Source organism: Pituophis catenifer, unplaced genomic scaffold (assembly GCF_029215685.1).
Source record: "Pituophis catenifer annectens isolate HBS135680 unplaced genomic scaffold, rPitCat1.0.hap2 SCAF_6, whole genome shotgun sequence".
Lineage (NCBI taxonomy): Eukaryota > Metazoa > Chordata > Lepidosauria > Squamata > Colubridae > Pituophis > Pituophis catenifer.
Window position 1 is genome coordinate 40318426 of NW_027256886.1, and position 15819 is coordinate 40334244.

The window sequence follows — 15819 nt, forward strand, 5'->3', positions numbered from 1 at the left end:
TACTGAGGGTTAGCCATCAGATGAGTCATTGCTATCTTTCAGACAAGACAAGAAGCACACAAATGGGAATGGAACTAGTTTCTACATTTTTTTACTCTGCAATGTCAAACGATAATGACTTATGGAATTGAACTGTCAGTTAGTTGTACACAGAGCAGATGGAAAATGCATTTCTTTAGATATCAAAATATACATTTATTAATGTATGTATATACCATATTTAGGTATGAATAATACCAGGGAAATAAAAAACAGATGTTGGTAATCTGACTAAATTTAAACATAAGCAAATAAAAGTTCTTCAATAAACATGAAGCTAAAAATGTAGATTTGCATTACTGTTTTTGAGAGTGTTGTGAAAAACTGCTATTTTCTTGTTTTATTAATCTAGTAAGAAGAGGCCCAGAAATTGCAATAATGTAGACAACAATATATTCTTCTAAAAATCTAAATGAATGAATCTAAAAATCATTTATTTCCAATTATAGTTGAAATATAAACTGTCGTAATTAGATGTTTGCAGATAATTACAGTAGGTTTATAACTGAAATGATTTTTACTAAAATTAATGAAAAATAATTGTTCCAAATGTATATTTGCAAGTATGTTACCCTTTCTCTATAATTCATAATTCAAACTGAATTATATTTTTTTCTAATCCCATTTTTATTTTTCAGTAACCTTATAAAATTAAATGTGCCTTATTTTATCTCTTACTGAAGTGAGAACAATGATGATGATATCTGTTAATTAAGAGATAAATGTTCTTGGAGAGTACCAAGCATCATACTGCACTCAAAATACCTGGTGTGATCATTTGATCCTGAACACAGAATGTGTCCTAGAGGATGCCAAGCCAAGCTCCAAATCATTCCTTCATGGGCTATTTCCATACCACCCACTTCCTTTTCAACCCTGAAACATAAAAAGCAGTAGTTAAATGAATAAAAAAATAAATTAAACATTTTGAAACAAGCCTCCAACTTGTATAAAACTTCTTAAGGTCGATAATCTTGGTCAATGCATGTTTTTTCTGTTGAATACAAATACTTGTTGCAGATTTAAAATAAGTTTATTCAATTATGAGTTCTGATTTTTTTTAATTTTCCAGTTTTTACAGAACCTTTACATATAATTGATATTCTTTCCATGTGTGCCAAGGTTAAATAGAAATATTTACAAGAAAAATTAATCTAACATCTGATGATACCAAAAACCAAGTAAGCTATCTTAGATTTTTAGAATAATTAGGAACATAAATCTTGAAGCTTGAAAAAGTTATATTAAAATATGCTGAATGTCTGCTGCAATTTCACATCTGATGATGTGAATGAGATACTCACCCAACATGCCAGAACAGCAAAGAACCATCAGATCCTCCACTGGCAAAAAGACCTTCATGAACAGGATGCCAAGCCACAGCTATATTACCAATTAAAAAAGAAAACATTATTAATACATATACTTTCTGTTCTCTGTTTTCTAATACAGTGCTAGATCAGAAATGACAGAATCTGTCTTGAGATTTGATGCCCAACATGGAGAACAGGGATCAGCATGTTGGAAGGACAGAGAAGGTTAGTGATTAGTAATGAGCATAATGGAAGTGTAGAGCATTATCATAGTATGCCTTGGAGTTTAACTGTTCTATGTCCTTTTTACTCAGAGGTAAGTGAAATGATTCAAAACTGTAGCATCAATTACATTTCATAGCACATATACCTGCACAAACACGCAAACAAAGTAGAATTATAATTGCATCAGTTTGATGATTTAGGATGGGCTTAAGCAAAAACAACCAACAGAAATGTAATTTTAACCTGTGGCCTCCTTTTTATGACCTCTGAAGACCTGTAGTTCTTCTTTCAGATTTCTGATATCAAAAAGTTTGCAAAGATGATCACGAGATGCTGTAAGCAGCCAATTGCCATTGAGATTCAGCTTGACCTCCATCACAGTGTTTTTATGAGCGTGTCTGGAAGAAATGGCATTAATGAATAACAGTACAGATTGTAATATGGTAACAATTACACAAAACTGACAAGACTCTCAAAATGTAATTACAGTTTCACTTAGAATTTAGCATTTAATTCAAATAGCTCAAGTTTTTATTTTACTAGAAGTCAGAATTGCTAATCTCATAATAGAAAAGGGATGAGTACTGTAGAAACTATATTAACTTCTTTTTCAAGATAAAATTCCTAAAAAGTATAAGTAATAAGCTGATGAAAAAGCTTATAAAACATTGCTATTGAAATAAGGGCTGTCATTATTTGATTCAAGCATCCTTAGCATACTCTTTCTATATAGCCATAAAAGGAACACAGAGGTTAAGAAGTACTAATAAGCTCCTGAGAGGCTTTTGCACTACTTTTTTTTTTTTTTTTTTTACAAAAGTACGCCTGGAAGGGACAGGATTGTGTTGGGACCATACTGCTTGGGGAATAAGGATTAATCCCGCTCTCATATTTTCCAATGCAAGCCCACCTTAGCAAAATTTTCAAGTGTATTTTCCATGAATATTAGCTAGTAAGTGGGAAATAGAATATTGAGAAAATGGCATGGAGAAAAAGATTAACTTCCTTGCAGTACCTTTGTCCCAATGAAATCCCCTCCTCTTTTATGGAGATGGAAGATTAGATCAAAGACTTCCAATGTCTTATTTTCCACTATCTGTTATAAAGTCACTCTACATTAAAAACCAGGCTATAAGAGGCAAAGACTGCATTAATGGTTGAGCAATATTAGACTAGGTATTTACTGAAGGCACGATCAAGAGGGACATTAAACATTTATGATTGCATTGTTTCCCACATTTTTTCCAAAGAATTTGAAGAAGTATACATGGTTAAAAGCACAAAAATAATTAGAAAACAACTACACTTACAGTGTAGCCAGACTTTGGCCAGTCTTTGGATCCCAGAATTTGATTGGCTGCTGGCTATCTTTACTTCCAGAAACCACCAACCCCTTTGTTGGATGCCAGTCAACGCATTTGACATCAGCACCATGACCTTTTAACAGTGCAAAAACAATTAATTAGTTAAATGTTTCACACAGCAACCATAGTAATTAAAATCTAACCAAATTAAGGATTAGCAAATTTCTCTGAAAAAGCTCTACTGGTCTTTTAATAAACTTTAAATAAGTTTGCACATTTTCAAATTACATAAAGCTTGTTTATTTCCCAAGTATTTGGGAAATAGTAAATAGTTATTGCTTAACGCACTGTAAGCCGCCCTGAGTCTCCGGAGAAGGGCGGCATATAAATCAATTTTTTTTAAAAAAAGTAAAATTTGTCCTTATTAAAATATAATAAACAAGTAATTGCAAATGTAAATATGTTAAAAATTTAGGGAACTATTATAACATATTATTATTTTTCTAATCATTCTAACCAAATGATGTAATATGATATGATTTGAGTTTATAAAATTATTTTTAAACTTCTTTTAGTATTTAATATTTTATATTATATTGGTCTCCAATAATGTAGGGATTAATGAATATACAATCAATGTAGGGTTAAATGAATGTAGCTGTTATTTTATATACTGTACTACTAAATACTAAAAATCCTAAGTGTAAAGCACATCCAAAATCACTGGAAGAGCTCAATAAAACCCCTCTACATCTGATGAACTGCTTCCCATTACTTCTGATTGACATATAGTTGCACACAAAACTGAACAGAGCCTAATATTTTTTATCAGTACTTCATGATTCATTTGGAAGTATGTTTTGGATTGTTGGTGCTTAAATCCAACTTTTTTTTCAGCTTCATATTTTTTCACTGAGAGAAAAAGATTAAAGGAAAAAAAATGTACTTCAGGTACTGTGGAAGCAAGGACAGTTGACAAGGATAATTTTTCAGTTTTTAATCATTTGTATGGTTTTATCACTTGTATCCATAAATCTTCCAGAATTACTTGAATAGTTACCTCTGGTGAGATGGGTGGACAATAAATTAGATAGATAGATGATAGATAGATAGATAGATAGATAGATAGATAGATAGATAGATAGCTGTTGGACAGCATTACTTGGTCTGTTGTGTGGATGTTTGGGTGGTTTAGGGGTGGGGAATTTGTGATGGGTGGAAGTGTAATAGACTTGGTCTTGGTCTTTGGGTGTTAAGTGAATTTCGTTGTATGGGTATACTGTGTATACACGTACAATGACAATAAAGTTATTATTTTATTTTAGATAGATAGATAAAAAATAGTGAGATGGGCAGTGTCTAAATTTGATAAATAAATAAACAAATAATGAAGAGATATGGTGAATGGGATGAATTCATTCATTCTGATCTACATTCTTATTTCTGTGGTTTACTCCTTCCTTCTTTCTTTCTGAGCTCTGCATGACATTGCAGGGGACAGAATGATGGGAGCATAGGCATGCATAGAATGAAATACCTTGGGAATGTTAGTGACTGCAGGAATATAAGTAAATAAGAACTCCTGCAAGTTGTTATGTGGAAGGTGAAAAACCTAATTAAATTAAGAATCTTTTCATATGGAAAACAAAAAATAAGCAATGTTATTCATCAATTTGTTAATCTTCATATCGGCAATTGAATGCAATAAAACAGTAGCCTAGCAAAATATATGATGTTTTCAGGATAGGCAACTGTCAAACAGGTCAGTTTTAATAATATTTTCTTAGATAATTTATTTTAAACAGATTCCAATAACTATTTCAAATCTATCCATTCACTAAGCATAGACTTTAAAACATTTAAGTAGGTCAAGATCCTTTAGATACTTAGAAGAGAATCCCTTTGATTCCATTAGAGATTATTCCCAAACAAAGTAGTACTGAATTGTAATTTAAGCTTTTGAGAATTTTTATTCATTATATTTCAAAAAGGAGTGAAATATAAAAACAGATTAGTACAATTAAGTGTAACTTATCAGCTGAAACATGTTTGCATTTGGAACACATGTATGTGTTTTGTGCAGAATATAAACTTTTATGTGGTAACACTATCTATAAAGAGGTGCTCACCAAACTTGTAGCATAGATTTTTTTTTCTCCAAAAAAATACAATTGTGTAAAAACAAAACACACTCATTTATATGTATGTGATGATGACTATGATATATTAGTCACCGCAAGACAAGAACATCCAACTGTTACTGAGTCCAGAGTGGAAATGAAAGGTCAATGCTGCGAAAATATATATACAATTGGTGTATATGGAATGTTAGAAACAAGGCAAACTTAGTCATTGTTACTGAGCTCTTGTTACTAAGTGAGGTGGTCACCTAAAAGGTACTATGAAGAAACATGAAGGACAAAATACTGCTCAGACCCTTGAACTGATGTCTATCCCTATGTTGAGAGCCAGTCTGATTAGTGGTCAAGGCATCAAGCTAAAACCAGGAAATTGTGAGTTCTAGTCCCACTTTAGATCAGTCATTTTCTGTCAGCCAACTCACCTCACAGGGTTATGGTTTTGAGGAAAATAGGAAGAGAAAGGAGTATTAGGTATGTTTGCTGTCTTGAATTATGTATTTAAAAAATAATAAACGCGGGTTGCAACTAACTAACTAAAAATATTGCACAGGTAGTCCTCAAGTTATGTCTACAATTGAGGCCAGAATTTCTGTGGCTAAGCTAGGGCAATTGTTAAGCAAATTGCACCTTATTATGACCATTTTTGCCATGGTTGTTAAGTGAATCACTGCCGTTCAGTGAATCATGCAAATTTTAAGTGAATATGAGTTCCCCCATTAATCTAGAAAGGTTGCAAATGGCGATTATGTGACCCCTGGATACTGCAAACTTTGTAAATACATGCTGATTGCCAAGTGCCTTTATCACATGACTGTGATCAACTACAACACTTGTAAACGTGGAGATCGGTTGTAAGTCACTTTTTTCAGTGTCATTCTAATTTCAAATGAAACAAAAAATTGTAAGTCAAAGACTACCTTGTACTGGGTTCAGACCAGAGGCAAGAGCAAATGTTCCATCTGACTTGACTGGTGGCCTTTTAACTGAGTTGGAAGTGGGACCATAGATGGTAGCAAGATGGGATGAAGCAGGTTTGCTGCAGTCCCCATTTGTACATTGTTGTACTAAGCTTTGAAACCTTGCCCAGGGTATCATCACTATTATATTGAATAATCTATCCTCACTGAAAAACAAGTTTGCTACAATTAATTCTCATAAGAGGGAAGGTCCTTCATCAAAGACTTATGACTCCACTATTAGTGGTGCGAACCAGGGTGATATAATACAATGGAAGATGCCAAATTCAATGACAATTAATCACAAACAAAGCAAGCTGTTTCTATTTTAAAAACCTGAAATATCTTCTTGTCTTCTAGCAAATAAGATATGAATGGGATGACTTCCCTTACGAAATAATGATGCCATTTTGCTATACATAGTACAGTACAGATCAGCAGTCCCCAACCTTTACAGCTTGGTGGCCCGGTGCAGGGATAGGGGAGCCAGCCTACATGTGCACACCAGCCACCACTCACACAAGTTGAGTTGTGCCCGTGCATGCCAGCCATGCATGCTCATGCAAATTGAGCTACATGTGCATGTGCCAGCCAGCTGCTCATGCGGCCCAGTTCTGAACAGGCCACAGCCCGGTAGTGGACTGTGGCCCAGGTGTTGGGGACCACTGGTATAGGTGAAGTAAAGTTTGAAGATTTTTTTATATCCGACATATCTAATTTTCGGCATCCTTGGTCCAGGGATACAGAATGGAGCTGAAAGTGATGTTTACTTTCACTTTACAGTATAAAAGTTAGATGATAGATGTTGGAATAAGAAATGGCATCCTTTCTCTTTGCTTTGTAAAGATTCCAAATGTAGTGATAAGTCAATGGCACAGAAGATGGCTTCAGCAAAAGTTGAATAATCAGAAGTAAGACCTGGAGAGGTGATACCATCTTGGACTAACTGATACACCAAGTCTTCTATCACCTGAGGTAGCTGTTAAATTTGAAGGCCAAAAATGTGTGCCATCCTAAAAATCTGTTTGCTGAAGAAATCAAGAGAAGCACAAGCTTTTCTAGGGGAGGAAGAGGATGAATAGGACAGATCTCATGGCTTGACAGCAACGTTCATAACTGACACTAACTGGCTTCATTGAATGTAGGCCTTACTGACAGAGGGAAGATAGTGATTTTTGGCAAGAGGCCATGCTGGTCTGGAATAAGGCACAATCAGGTGGTGAAAAAAATATAGAGCAGAATGCTAATATGCATAATAGTCTGTCTCTTTAGCTATTACCTAGTCCACATCAGCTTCAGGGTTCTAAAATTAGGTCAGTCTTTGGAAGCAGGACTGGTGACCACTATGATACCTATAGAGATATACTCTACTGAAGCAAAATTTAATTGTTTTCAAAGACAAGTTAATTTCAGATGAATTTTTTCCCCAGAATTTAACACTTTTCACAAATAATGTCCTGAATAACTATTGTAAATGTAAAAAATCAAAATCAGAACATACATTTGGACATTACCACAGATATAAAAATGAACTAGTTTTATAGTTATATAATGAATGAAATGATTTTATGCTGATTATAATGTAAAAAATGTATTTTTACAATAAAATATTACAAGCAAAATTGACACAAAACTGCTATGGAAAGGAAAAAAAATCAAGCCAAGCTTTATCTACAAACAATATTTATTCTATGTACCAAGGATTAATTAGTTCATTGAAGAAAAATTTATAAACCAGTGACAACTAATGGGATTTCAAGATAAGCCCTCAGAGTCTCCTCGAACCACAAGATGGGAAGCAGATACCATAAATATAATTATAAATAATAATTATTATTATATAATTCTTAAATATATATACTGACTGGTAGGTATACTGCTAGAACAAAATGGTGATTCATTTCTCCAAGATGCCAAATGTATTAATTATTTATAGTAACAAATAATATATTTCTAAAAACAGTCATCAAAATGTATTTCCTTTCATTCTTGCATAATATTAACAATATCGTCCTGGTATGTTATTGGGAACCAAACTAATCAAGGAGAGGAGCAAGCTAGAACTAAGGAGAAATTTCCTAATAATGATGACAATTAACCAGTAGAATGGCTTGCCTTTAGAAGTTGTGGGTACTCCATCACTGGAGGCTTTTAAGAAGTGACTGGAATGATACGAGGTTTACTGCATGAGCAGGGAATTGGACTAGAAGACCTTCACGGTCCCTCCCAATTCTGTTATTCTGTTAAAATGTTCACAATTTAGCTTGATGAGACCAGTGATGTTTCCTAAATACAAATTTCCTGAATGTATTCTATGTTGCTTTCTTTATAGCGTGCAAATATAGCTGATATCTTGCACAGGAGCCAAGGCCAAACTTCTTAATTTTTGGTAACGGCATCTAAGATATGGATCCAATATTAGTTACATGAATAAAAATTGTATATGAAGTCAATATAACAATTGACTGCAGAAGGGTATACTTTCCAATGGCTTTTACATGCACAATTAAGAGAAAAATTTAAAATAAATAAAAATGTAATTGGAACTAAGCAACATAAGACAGAGTTTGAAAATGAATAATGTACAAATGATGATTATATGGTTGAAAAAATGTATATGGTTTTATTAAGATTTGAAAATGACAAAAACAAGTTAAGGACTGTAATGATAAAATGGGCTATGAATTATAATACCCAAATGTGTAAATGGGATGCCTACAAATGGAATGAAATTCACATTGTGTTATAATTTAAGAGAGTATATTTATAAAACAATGTACTATTGGTATATGACCAAGAGAAAGTATCAAATTAAAGGTACCTCAAATCAGTATTGTAAATATGAAAAACATAAAGGGATATTTTACCATGCATGGTGCACTTGTGAAAAAGCTAGAAAATTCTGGATACAATAGATACAATACAAAAAAAGTCTGAAAGATTAATATTGAGAAAAAACCAGAACATTTCTTATTGGAACTTACAGATAGCTAACTAAAAAAGAACTCACGGAAGATTGATTTTATTCATGATCACTGCAGAAAGACTTTTATATGCAAAGCAGTTGAGAAATACTGAAATTTCCCCAATGGAGGAATGGGTTGTGAAGATGTCAGAATTGTCAGAAATGGCAAAACTGACCTGTTTGCTAAGGATAAAACAAAACTACTTTTTTCTTTTATGAATTTTTTGCTGAAAATAAAAAAAAGTGAAGTGATAATTTATGGATCTCATGGCAGAAAAATGCTAAACAAGGAGCTGAAGAGATTTTTGTTGTTAAGGAGAGCGGTTGAATAATAAGTTTGTTAATTTCTACTGGCAAAGAATGTTAGAAATCATTTAATTTTCTGAGCATTGTTCTTATTCTTTCTTCTTTCTTTCTTTTTTGTTTTTTCCACATTTTTATCTTTACTTCTTATTCTATTTTTTTCTTTTCCTTCTTTTATTGTTTGAAAATTATTTAATAAAAATTCTTTTAAAAAGGTATACATATTAAGTGTCGACAGAAGCAATCATGGTGCTTAAGTTAATGTAATGTATAAACTGGTAGTATTAGTAGTTGCAGTAGTAGCAGTGTATTAAAATCTGGACCATATAATTATTTTATCTTTTCAACAAGAAATTCTCTGTCAGAATGCACTATTTTTTAAAAATATAGTGAATCAGGCAAAAAAAGTACATGGATGCATGTCCACATATTATCCTACATTTAATTAGGAATGCATCCTTAATGCAGAAAAATACAATATCTTATTAATTCATGAACATGTCTATATGCCAATATAATAACATCCAAGTCATTATACTGATCATTTGAGAAATCAGATAAAAGAATTCCAAATATTACAAAAATTTTAAAAAGTGACAATGGAAGCAGTCATGCTCCTTAAGGTAATGCAATGTGCAACACATAATAATCTTTTCAGCACAAAAACAAAGTAGTTAATAGATGCTTGCATCTCATGTTAATTCGTAGCAATTTATGTCTGGTGACTGTTACAGCAACAGAAAATGTGGATGCTTTTAAAGCAGTTTTATTGAACCTGGTAATTAGTGTTGTGGAAATCTCTGTTCAAGAATCAGCAATTAAGATTTGTTTGCCCTCTTTAAAAATTCACAAAAATACATTTTGTGAAATGAATAAATGAAAAAAAAAATGAAATTAACTTTCACCCACTGAAATTTCTAAATAGATTCATTGATTTCAGAGATTTTGGTAATCTCTACCAATTTTATCTATATCAGTGCAAGGCCATTTTTTTTTAAAAAAATGCTAGTTACATACTTTAATGGTGAGAGAACGTTTGTGAACCCCATAGAACTACGTGAAATCCTACAGTACTACAATCACATCAACTTAATCTTAATCTATTAATAAAAATTCTGGCTAAACAAACAACACACAAAACATTGTATGTCATGGCTTTATTTAACACATTAAACCAACATTCATTGTCTTTGCTGAAACAAGAATGTGCCTGCAGGCAATCAATACTGTTAAGGACATTAAGTTGAGTTTGATGTTCCAATCCATGAAATGATAATCAAACTTGGTTTTGAGAGGCTTTTCTGTACAAAACAAACTGGAAACTGTTTTTGCCAGACTGGAAATGGTTTTCACAGTACAGGTGCAGAAGTGAATCATGGCTCTCAGATCTCATAAAAAAGATTGCAGATGATAAAGCTGAAAAAGACTACAAAACCATTGCCTCCATCAATTCAGTCAGGCAAATAATAACTAAATGGACAAAATGCAAAATGTTGCTTTTCCTTGTGTCCCACAGAATTCACTCTGAGAGCAAATGGTATAACTCACGGGGAGAATGCAAAGAATAACAAGAAATGGTAAAATACCCATAGGCCACTCAATGGCAAGTGTTCTTGAGTACACTTTCAGGATAAAAATAAATAAACTGAACAAACATGATATACAAGGGAGGAAACTAAGAAGGAATTCTTTATTTTCTACAAAACATGTTATTTCCTGTCTCGTTTACTAGACCATCTAGATGATCCAATAGCCTATTGGAGCAATATTGTGCAGACAGAAATTTTTAGCATTAGTGAGAATTTGTTGTGCTGGTCCCTGAAAGCAATAAAAATTGAATTGTGAATCTGTATTTTTGCAGAAAATTAAGTTCTAACAAAAGTATTTCATTCTATCCATGAAACAAAATAGTAGAATTATCAAGGTTTGGAGCTATTTTGCAACTTCAAAACCTAGATGACTCTCCATCATTGAGAGGCAAGGGAGACTGGATTGTACTAGCAAACTGTATAGGAGTATGTACCTAAACATGACCTGAAACCTAAAGAAATATATGTCACAAAGCATTAAAATGATCTTAAGACATAAATTTGCATTTTGGAATGGCCAATTCTAAGTCCTGACCGTAATCCAACTGAAATATTGTTACATGACATGAACTGTGAACTATCCCATACAAGGCAAAGCAGAAATACAAGTAGTCCTCGACTTATGACCACAACTGAGCCCAAATTTTTTGTTAAGTGAGACATTTGTTAAGTAAATTTTGCCCCATTTTATGATCTTTCTTGCTACAGTTAAGTGAATCATTGCAGTTGATAAGTTAGTAACTTCATTGTTAAGTGAATCTGGCTTGCCCATTGCCTTTGCTTGTCAAAAGGTTGCAAAAGGTGATCACATGACCTTCGGACACAGCAATGGTCATAAGTATGAACCAATTGCCAAGCATCTGAATTTTGATCATATGGATCATGGGGATGCTACATAACTGTGAAAAATGGTCATGTCACTCTTTTTAGTGCCATTGTAACTTTAAACGGTCATTAAAGGAACTGTTGTAAGTCAAGAACTACCTGTAGTTATGAGCTGAACTTCTGTAAAGAACAATGGCCAAAAATACCTTCCAGTCAATGTGCAGGATTGAACATGAGTTACAAAAAATGTTTTGATGAGGTAACTTCCTTCTAAAAAAGGTACCACGATTATTAAAAATAAAGATTCAAGTTTTTTTAAAAAGGATAGTAAACATTAAAAAAAATAACATAGTATCCTGCTTATTTAACCAGAATTTGGGTGACTAGCATGAGTTAGATGAAATCAAGACCACATTATAAATCATAGTATTGCAGGAACCACAGATCTCAAGTTTCCACAACCTTTCCCTTCCTTGGCGTACAAATAAGTGCCATTCTTCCCAAATAGGACCAAAATAGCAGGCAGAGGTTGGGAATAATTTTAGTATAATTTTCTTTCATGACTGCTTGGTGCTAAACATCTGGGGAAGTGAAGTTGAACTGAAGACAGCTCCACTGATAATAGAGTCAACAACTATAGTGTAACACAGAGCTGGTAAATGGATCAGCTCCCTGGAATTCCTCTTCAGATAAGAGATTGCTCACAAACACTTCAGACAGTAGATCCTTGTGAGGAGACTGTAGCACAACAATTTCCAGAGGGTTTAGAATTCTGGGTGCCAAGGGGTTGCAATTTTTGCCCAAGTTGCGGTTCGTGACTTTATAGAAAGGATTTGCATACTTCCTTTCTTTATCATATTTGGAAATCTGTTAACATTTTTTGGAGATTAAGAATCTTCAGAATGGCAAGTTCTATTATACCATCAATCCTTGGAGAAAGGAAGTTTTTGAAAATTTGAAATTAATTACATGAATCCTTCCTGTAGAGGTGTGTGTGTGTGTGTGTGTGTGTGTGTGTGTGTTATTTATAAAAATAAATCCCAGCTGGTACCTACCTTACCAGTAACGGTCCTTGGACAAAGACCTCCTAACACTTCACTTGCCTATCTCAGATATGAACTAGGAAAGTGATATGAACTAGGAGAGATGTCAGCTTAGACATTGTATAGATTAATAATTATCCACATTATATTTGTGGGAGACCAGAACAATCTGACAATAAGTTGATTACTGGAAAAAACATACAATGATGAGACAAGAGAACCTGGAATTGATGGATTGCTACAACAGTAGGCCTAATGAGAGGATATATGAAACATATGAGAGAATTATGGATGGATAGAAGATCTGCATCTATGCGAGAAAAAAGATAGTTATCCAATGCTTCAACATGTGAAAATAAAGCTGTTCTCACTCCATTAGACAAACAAACTACATATGACATGCCAAACTGAAAGAACTGGTGGATGTACAGTCAACACCTAAAGTTGAAATGTCACTGCCCCCCGCTTTATTACAGAGCACGGCATAAGAGTTGCTTGATAGTGAGATGGATGGCATATAAATTGAATTAATGAAGAATGAAAAGAGAGAAAAGATAGTAAAGAAAGGGAAAAAGATACATTTAAAAATTACTTTCCCTTTCATAGCAAATACATAGCTATAGTCTTGAGACTGTTTACCAAGGCTCAGTGGAGAAGTATCATCAGATAAAATGTTAGAAGATGCCAACAGAGCCCTCATGGCAATCCCTGTCCTTGCTACTGTTCTGCGTAGGTTGAACCTCCTCAACCAAAGTGGTAGCAGTGGTGATAGGAGCACCCAGGTCTGTGTTTCCTAAGTTGGGAGAATGGCTGCAACAATTCCTAGCATCAGAGTTCTCTGTCCGGACGATTGCAGCATCAGGAACAGTTAAGATACTGCACAGAACCCTCAAACTCCTAGGCCTCTGATAGAGGACCCAAGAATTAAGAAAGATACATACCACCCATAGTGATGAGAAGATAATTTTTGAAATTAAGTATAACAAACCTTTCTGTGGGAAAAGGTTTAGATAAAGCAAAATGGATGTTTGAATGTGAGGGTTGAATATGAAAGGGAACCACAAAGAATTAAAGATTATAATTAAAAGAGAAGAGAGTCATCAATCCTGAATGGAGCAAAATACTCTTTAAGAATTCAAAGACATTTGGGGACAATATACTTAGAGGTTATACTTAAGATTGCCTGCTATCATGAAAATGGATTTGAAAAAGGCTACATAAGAGAAACAGATTGTAATAAACAAGAATGATTCTAAGTCTAATTTGAATATGGATTGTAAGTTACAACTTACAAGAATGTTATAGAGAATGATGTTACACTGGACTAACAAATGAAACCAGCTGATGTCTTAATAATTAAAAGGCATATACATATAACAAACCAGAAATGTTTGAATAATTTTCTTATTCTGGATCAACAACAGGGATATGTTAAATAGTTTTGAAGGCGTTTCTGAGAAGAGACAAATTAAATTCTGGAACACTATTCAAAGGAATTAAACATAGAGACTGTTAAAAGCAAAGGGAAGTAATCAGGAGTGAAATGCCACCCGAACCGGTAGTAAAAAAATGCTTAAAAAGTAAAAAATTTTTTAAAAAATCCCAACGATGGTGCGTTGCTCAGCTGATCTTCCGAACTTTTTTTTTTTTTTACTTTTTACAGCATTTTTAACTACCGGTTCTCCGGAACTGGTAGTTAAAAATGTTTTAAAAACTTTTTTTTAAAAAAAAAACCACAGGAAATCCAAAAGCATGCGTTTGGTGCGGACTGTGCATATGCGCACATGCGCAGCATGCATCCAGCATGCACTGCGCATGGCACGCATCTGGCACTCGACGCGCATGTGTGGGCAGTGAGCCAGTGACAACCGGCGGAAGATTTCACCACTGGAAGTAATATAAATTTGGTTTATTTGATCAAAATTAAAATATATGTTATTATTTCTGGTAATCTTTAGTGTTGTTTTTAACCAGGACTGAACGATGATAAACAAAAGATATCAGAAGAAGCAATGTTTTGATATATTTTCAGAGAAAGTGATAACTACTGGAATTATTTGTATTTTCTATGAAAGGGAAAGTAATTTCTTTCCATGGCATGGGCCCTGGGTATCTACGAGACCGCCTTCTGCCACTGATAGCCTCCCATTGACCGGTACGCTCTCACAGAGAGGGGCTCCTCTGGGTGCCGTCAGCTAGACCAGTGGTCCCCAACCTTTTTATCGCCGCGGCCCGCTGAGCGCGCGCAGGGGTGGGGGCACGGCCCAGGAGCTTTTGCGCACGGCCCATTGCGCACGGCCCAGGAGCCTTTGCGCTGCAGCGTTCATGTCCCCCGGCCGCTGCGCGGCCCGGTGCCAGGTACTCCACGGCCCGGCACCGGTCCGCGGACCGGGGGTTGGGGACCACTGAGCTAGACAATGCCGACGACCCCCAGGGGGAGAGCATTCTCTGTGGGGGGCCCCCACCCTCTGGAATGAGCTGCCCCCAGAGATTTGTAGGATTACCGACCTGCGTACCTTTCGCCGTGCCCTAAAAACATTACTATTCCAACAAGCAGGGCTGGCCTAAATAATAATAATATTTTTACTATTTTAATGGGTTGTTTTATTAGAATTTTCGGCCAATTGATTTAATTGTTTTAACTTGTTTTTAATTTTTCTACTGTCATGGTTTTATTTCTGGCTGTACACCGCCCTGAGTCCTTCGGGAGAAGGGCGATATAGAAATTTAATAAAATAAATAAAAATAGATAAATATATCTTTTTCCCTTTCTTTACTATATTTTCTCTTTCTTTTACATTTTGTTTTTACACTTATTTTTTCTTTTTATATTTTTCTTAGTTTGTACAGTATTTGTTTTTTAATCCTTATATCTTGGAAATTTTAATAAAAATCATAATGATTGTTTGAGAGTGAAAATTCTACACAACTGTGTTTGTCTATGGAGACTCTCAGTCATCCAAGTCATGGTTGTACCAAATATGCTTTTTAAAAAGCAACTGGACTTTGTTTTTCCTTTAAGATGTTTCGCTTCTCATCCAAGATGCTTCTGAATGGTGGTGAATGGAAGGATTTATATTCCTTGCATTTATCTGGTTGTTGTCTGAGAGTCTTTG

At 34.3% G+C, this 15819-nt stretch overlaps 1 protein-coding gene across 4 annotated transcripts in view; it reads right to left on the reverse strand.

Annotated features, from left to right (window-relative positions):
* WDR33 (WD repeat domain 33) overlaps positions 1-15819 on the reverse strand; it is a 72738-nt gene that overhangs the window by 16571 nt on the left and 40348 nt on the right. For 3 of the 4 annotated variants that reach the window (XM_070944947.1, XM_070944946.1, XM_070944948.1), the window contains exons 8-11: positions 2888-3014; positions 1821-1975; positions 1344-1422; positions 805-915 (exon numbers count right to left, since the gene is read on the reverse strand). In XM_070944947.1, the coding sequence (XP_070801048.1) occupies positions 805-915; positions 1344-1422; positions 1821-1975; positions 2888-3014 (472 nt within the window). Of the gene's footprint in view, positions 1-804; positions 916-1343; positions 1423-1820; positions 1976-2887; positions 3015-10606; positions 10673-15819 lie in introns of those variants that run through there. The other variant, XM_070944950.1, reaches the window with a different exon arrangement.